The sequence below is a fragment of the Peromyscus eremicus genome, chromosome 10, assembly GCF_949786415.1.
Source record: "Peromyscus eremicus chromosome 10, PerEre_H2_v1, whole genome shotgun sequence".
In the NCBI taxonomy this organism is placed as follows: domain Eukaryota; kingdom Metazoa; phylum Chordata; class Mammalia; order Rodentia; family Cricetidae; genus Peromyscus; species Peromyscus eremicus.
The window spans coordinates 5,930,102-5,937,103 of NC_081426.1; the positions used below are offsets into that span (position 1 = coordinate 5,930,102).

The 7,002-nt window shown below is 38.8% G+C and overlaps 1 protein-coding gene across 1 annotated transcript; it reads right to left on the minus strand.

The window, feature by feature from the left end:
* Positions 1 to 237: 237 nt before the first annotated feature.
* Positions 238 to 577, minus strand: LOC131920868 (large ribosomal subunit protein eL37-like). The gene has a single exon (XM_059275328.1). The coding sequence runs from the start codon at positions 575 to 577 to the stop codon at positions 281 to 283; it is 297 nt and encodes a 98-aa protein (XP_059131311.1). The 3' UTR covers positions 238 to 280.
* Positions 578 to 7,002: the final 6,425 nt, after the last annotated feature.

Sequence of the window (7,002 nt, forward strand, 5' to 3'; positions counted from 1 at the left end):
GTCAGATATGTGCTTTGCCCTTAGTTCATCGTTCCTTTCCACTTACTCCTGTGTTTCCTTAAGCTCCTGAAGAAGCTGAATTTATTCTCAAGATGTGTCATTATGGATTTTTCTGATTTCTTAACTATGGTGTGAAATTTTTCTGCTTCCTGTATTCTTTTCAAATGAAAATTTAAGCCTTGGCGTGAGAGTTTTGCATGGAGGTGTTAGGGAAAAATCCTTTTTTTTTTCTTTTTTCTTTTGAAACCAGAACATTTATTTTATGACTGACTGAAATTCCTCAAGATGAACTGGATGCTGCAGCAGCTGCCCTCTTGGGTTTAGGTGTTGTCCCTTCACGGAATCCATGTCTGAATCTCCGATAGACAATTTTCAGGTGCCTCATCTGCCCAGTTCCGGTAGTGTTTCGTCTCTTAGCCTTGGCACTCCAGTTATACTTTCTCTTGCGCTTGGCCGGGTAGCCACACTTGCCACAGGTCGACTTCTGAAGGTGGTAGGCCTTAGGGCCACAGCGGCGGCGGCACAACGTGTGCGTCTTATTGCGACGCTTTCCAAAGGATGACGTTCCTTTCGTCATCTTGCTTCTGCCAGGGAGGCCAAAGAGAGGGAAAAATACTTAATGTTACGTTACAACTGCTCTAGTTTCATCTCTATTGCTGTGATTAAATTCCCTGACCAAACTTAGGGAAGAAAGGGTTTATTTACCTCAAAACTCATTAAAAGCTCACAATTTCAAGGTATAATTCATCACAGCAGGGAACTAAAGTGTAGCTGGGACTTAAGACACCCATTCCCATCACATCCACAGCAGAGAGAGAGAGAACGAATGTGTGCGTGCTTAGTTCTCAGATAGCTCCCCTACTTTTACCTAGAGTCCAAACTCAAGGAATAGCACTGTCCACTGTGGGTTGAGTCTTCCCTTATCAGCCAATGTCATTCAGATGGCTCCCCACAGATACGTGCACAGGCCGACCTGATCTAGGTAGACAGTCCCTCACCAAGACTCTCATTTTAGGGGCCCTCAAGTTGACGAAACTAACTAGTGTATATACAGAGGGCACCAAATCTGCCTGTGTTTGTCCGTCATTCTGAGACCGCTCAGCCGTTCATTCAGTGGCTATTTGATGCACACTCAGGTTTGCCGTCAGCACTTCTAGTGATAGTTTCATCCGTGATTACCGTTATCTAAGTTTTGAACAATGTTGCCTATGCCTTCCAAGACAAAAGACAGTTTAGAAAATTGAAGATGTTTCTCTATAAAACAAGTATCTGCTCATCAGTGTGTCTTAGTTTTTACCACACAGACCACTTTCTGTCATCAATATTAAATTTAAATGGAACTTTTTAAAACTCAATTTTATGTTCAATTTTATTTTAGTCAGCCTTAAACATGATATAAAAAAAATCACAAGCCAATTTCACTTTTGAATTAAAATTCAAAAATTCTGAATGAAATATCAGAACATTGAAATCTAACATGTAGAATAAAACAGAAATCTTTTCAGAGAAAATTATACTTTAGAAGAACTATATAATTCAGCTTGCAAAGAAACAAATACAGAAATGTTACCTAATAGATGAACAAATGCCTTCATTAAACACTAGATTTTATATATATAATAAAAAAAAAGAAAGAAAAACACTTAAAGTAGAGATTGAGGGGTGGAGGGAAATTACATTAACTTAATAAGCAGTAACCAATAAAATAATATATAGCCAAGAAATGGTTAAAAAGTGTTGGCTTTCATGTTGGTTATTAAGAATACTGAGGGAAAGGAGGGATAAAGAATACTAAGGAGAATTGAAAAAACAACAAAATCATTATTTTATTTTTAACCTAAAAATACTTACATAATGTATAGAAATATATGTGTATGAACATACCAATAATATAAATGAAGTCACATCACTTGGGGTAAGAGTGCTCCCTGCAAGAGCAGCTGTCTAACAAAGACCCACGGCACCAGGCATCCAGAACCTTCCTTCGACTTAGCAGTCAGGGGAGCTTGGGAGAATCCCAGAGCAATGTAGGCCATCCAGAACTTTAACGTAAGCCCTTATTTCTTAAGACACCATATACTTCAGACTTAGGCCATGAAGGAATTAATCTGGAATCTGCCTTAGGACTAGCTCTCAAGACATCCTGCGCTGTGGATGCTGCCAGAGGAGAATGGCAGTTAAAAACCCTACTCAGCTGTATAGTTACAAATCACAACAGTGACCAGCAGGATGAGATACACCCAGGGATACAATGGTGGCACTTACCTTGGGGGTAACAAATAGCCTTAGTGTCCACTCAATAGACGAGAATTCTTGCCTGATAGTGTTAACATAGTCAACTACTGTGGCTGATGGAATCATGAAACCCCATGGAGAAGTCACTACTGCCCCTTTCCTAAGTCAATGTAATTCCCAGCTGCATTCTAAATACTTATCCTTGTACATACGGGTTAGTGTAGCTCTTCAAGAACCTTCCTTTTGCAGTGAAGAGAGACTATCACAGAAATCCTCAGCTGGTCAAAACTACAAGAATACCTGACGGTTCACTGCCCAGCTCATACATCTACAACAGAACCCCTACAGCTAAGGCTCAGGGTACATCTCAAAAAAGGATACAGAGGACCAGAACATCTACTATGCGGCAGTGTTTTTTTCTGTATATGACAGGGATATGCCCCCGTGAAACCTCAGTAATATGGCTGCCTGAACAAGCCTTGTATAACAACAGTACTAGTGGACATGCCAGCAAGAAAGGAGCAGATCTCATAAGACCTCACACCTAGATGAAGAGATATAGGCAACTGAGGGCTGCTGAGAAAAGGAAAATCAGTCTTGTCCAGGAATGAACCTTCTGACAGCTTATCCAATCCCAAGAGGCCATTCCTAAACACACAGGTATGAGCAACACTAAATGGACTCAACAAGTCATGTGTGTATGTGTTCTTTTTTTTTCAGTCAATTCTAAACATGATATGAAAAATATATGTATACGTACAACCTACTGCGTCCATTGATGTGTGTGAGTGTGTGTTTGTATGTGTATGTTTAAAGAAGTCATGAAGTTGAGAGGGAGTGGGAAGAAGAAGAGAGAAAGGGAGTTGGATAGGGTGCTTTGTGGAGGGGAAATGAAATATATGAAATTCTAAACAAATAAAAAAAATGTTAAAAAACATTTTTAAATGTTAAAGAAAAGGAAAGGAAAGGAAGGAAGGAAGGAAGGAAGGAAAGAAGGAAAGAAGAAAAGAAGAAAAGAAAGGAAATACAGTTACTCCTGTGCTAATGCTTTGTGATGTTAACACTTGAGCTGAACCCAAGCAGCAGGAGAAAAATAATGAAAAGGTGGTGGTGGTGTGTGTGTGTGGTGGGGGGTGCTCCAGGGCATACTCTTTTGTTTTGTTTTGTTTTTTGAGACAGAGTGTCTCTGTGTAACAGCCCTGACTGTCCTGGAGCTCACTCTGTAGCTAAGGCAGGCCTCAAGCTCAAAAGATCTGCCTGCCTCTGCCTCCCAAGTTCTGGGATTAAAGGCGTGGACCACTCCCATTTGACACAGCAGAACTCTTAAAAGTAAGAACTTTGAACAAGACCACCTAGGCTCAAGTTACTTCCCTTCTTGATTGTTCTGGAAATTTATTCACAACATCACAAGAAAGTCAGGAAATCAAATAGAGATGATTAGAAAAGTTTTCAGCAATAGTTCCAGTTGTGGACACCTGGCTTCAACTTCCACATGTGGGAATGGATGGCCATGAAGACATGCCCAGCCTTTACCCCAAACCATGGCACAGAACCCACGGGAGAACTACTGTAGAGCTGTGGGAAAAAAAAAACACGAATAACTCTTAATTTTCCCCCTGTATATTTCAGGATATTAATAAGAAAGCAATAGCTACCTAGAGCAAGCCTCACACCCATTCCACTTGAAATCCTCATAACTGATCCTTGTAAGCTCCTTCTGAAATGAGAAGTACTTCTAAAGAAAAGCAAAATGAAAAAGTTTCCTTTTCAGATGGTGAAATGTAGAATGTAGGTGTAGGAATTAAAGCAGAGGCTCTTGCTATAGGGAAGGACAAACAGAAAAATGGTACCAACAGAAAAGGAAAACAAAAACAAACCACCGCATGCTGAAAACCAGCAGTAGGTAATAAGAGAGTTTTGTTTTGTTGTTTCTTTTTTTCTAGAGGAAAACGTAAGGCTCACATGTGTAAGCGAATTCCGCTTGTAGCATTTGGTATTGAAAATAGAAAGAGAAAAATTAAATATCTAGTGCCCGAGGTAGAAAACTTGTTATCCAATGGTGCACAATTTAGAAAATTCATAAACAGCATCAATGAAAATTTTAACCCAAAGCTTTACAGTGGGTTCATTGTGAATTACTAAAATTAGCTGATCATTCCCTTTTTGTCTTTAAACTTGATAACTAACTCAGGTTATGATTTCAGAGAGAAGTCACGTGTCCCATGGATGTTGACCTTTCCAGTGTGTCCATTCTCTCATATGAAAGCAGCTTTACCACCATCTCCATAGGAAGGAAGAGTTAGCTGTGACTTTGTCCTTTGCCATTCCCCAAGTGAATTCCCCTAAGAATATCCCAGTGAGCAGTTCCAGGACACATAAACACAAAACCAGTTCTCGATACAGAAAGTGTACAGGCAGTAGAGGACTTCTCTACTGAACTCTATCACCATCTATACCTACTCAGAGTAATTGATCCCACTTTGTTTTTTCCTCTTTGCCAGAATTAGTTGGACCAATGCCTTAGTTTTTAATTTTATTTAATCTGTGGAGGCAAAGCCAAAAAATCTCCCCTTTCCCAAATAGAAGCCTTTCCCCTGCACAAGTGCCTTAATGCTCTTGACTGTCACACCACAGCACTTGAGACCATTTGACTCCAGTGAATTAGTGGAGCAAGACTGTCTGAAAGCAGAGTGATTCCTCTGTTTAAGCACTTAAATACACAGTGAATAACTGTGCGCCTTTTTTCCCTTCGCTGATCTGCTGTGTCCTGAAGCAGAGTATTATTACAGATAATCTACAATGAATGAAAGACAAAGCATTCTGCACTCCAAATATGTACTTGTTTGCCAAGTTTCCCGAACCTGTGATTTTTCAGAATAAAAGATACAAATATTTATTTGAAAAATGATATAATTAAGAGAGGCTCACTACAGAGCAGAGCCCATACCACGCTGCACAACCCATCCACAGAACCAATGAACAGTTTCTGCAGACAGACACCTATTGTCAATAAGATTAGTTGAGCTCAGAACAGTGCCAGGAAACCTCTTTCATGCTTCAACAGAAAGTAATTTGTTTCAAGTAATGATGACTAGTTATATATAATTATCTGATTATTGCAAAAAAAAAAAACCTTGCCCAAACAACTTTAGTATGCTATATTATAAGGTTTCATTTCCTTCTTGAATTATTTAATGTTTATGTAGTCCTGAGACAAACTGAACAATTCAAAACCAATTAAAAATTTTGCCCAAATCACTCCTAACTTGTAAATCAGCACAACATGGTAGGTACATTTTAAGTTGGATTCTTTTTCCTTTTTTCTTTTAGAGAGCAGTAACAGTAGTGTCTTCAAAAATAATGAGGTTTTTCCAGAGGAAAATAGTTTATAAATCATCAGCCAATGAAAATGATTCATGAAATTATATCAATTTTAATATAAAACAGCATAATTCTTATCTCTTGTGTAGGTAGACTTTTAAGATGTATGAGAAAGTGAATTGCTTATACCATGTAAATGAAAATAATCATTCAGTGTCTAATACAGTCTTGCAAATAAGGAAAAATATTTAGATTCGTACACAAAGAAATTTCAGTCATTGTTATTCTTCTGATTTACTTGGAAACACAATGAATTAAACTAATATTATTTTCTATTCAACTGGCATAAATTAACTCTGCTTCTGGGAGCAATTCATTTTGAATACTTGCCCAGTGAGTTAAAATGCTGGAGGTTTTATTTCCTCCCAGGTGAGGTCACAGCTCCTTAATTAATCTTTCTAATTATAAGAAAAAGATAAGAAAAGTATCAACTATTTTGTGATATAAATTGAAGTTAAGTGTATACGTGATTTTGAGCTGAAAACACTTTCTTGTATTGACATTATCAGTGGTTGAAAATACTAAGAATGCTTCAGCTAGAAGTAACATAAGATATTACTCATATGACTTGAGTGTAGAGAGGCGTGCTTGTCTCCTGAAATTAGGAACTTGGAGGAAGGCAGGCAGTGGGTGTCCATTGCATGAGTCAGCCTTGGTAGAGTGAATCCTATCAGATTTATTCCTGCCTTTCTCCTCAAGACTCCAATAATCACCCGTCTCTTGATATTGCACATGTATCAAGGCAGAGAGGAAGGGAGGAGATTGAGATGCCAGCCTTGCCCAATGTTTATCAGAGCAGTAAAACCCTTTGCTAACTCTCAGCATTATAGCAAAATGTCTTTTCACCTTGTCAGAAAGGTGTCCTGGGAGCTCTAGCATATCACCCTAAATGTGCCAGTCTTTTCTGGTCTCAGAAGCTAAGCAGGGATGGATCTAGTCAGAACTTGTATGGGAGGAAATGTGTTGCATGGTCATTGCTGAATGGTGGATTTTTGTTCTTTTTTTTTTTTTTTTTTTTTTGGTTTTTCGAGACAGGGTTTCTCTGTGTAGCTTTGCGCCTTTCCTGGAACTCACTTGGTAGCCCAGGCTGGCCTCGAACTCACAGAGATCCACCTGGCTCTGCCTCCCGAGTGCTGGGATTAAAGGCGTGCGCCACCACCACCCGGCTTGTTCTTATTTTTTACTTCATCAAGTATATAGCACAAATATGTTGCAAGGGTGTCTGGGGAAATAAGTATTTCCTTTGGAAATGAGCAAAAGAGAAAAAGACCCGATTATTCAAATGACATTTTTTTTTTTTAACTGACATCATTTACCATTCGGTTTATAGGGAATGATTCAGGTGATCAACTTTTACCCATATCTAAAAAGTGAAAATAATACTGT

Coding starts and splice junctions, on each gene's coding strand:
- LOC131920868 (XM_059275328.1), bottom strand. CDS start 577: ATGACGAAAGGAACGTCATCCTTTGGAAAGCGTCGCAATAAGACGCAC.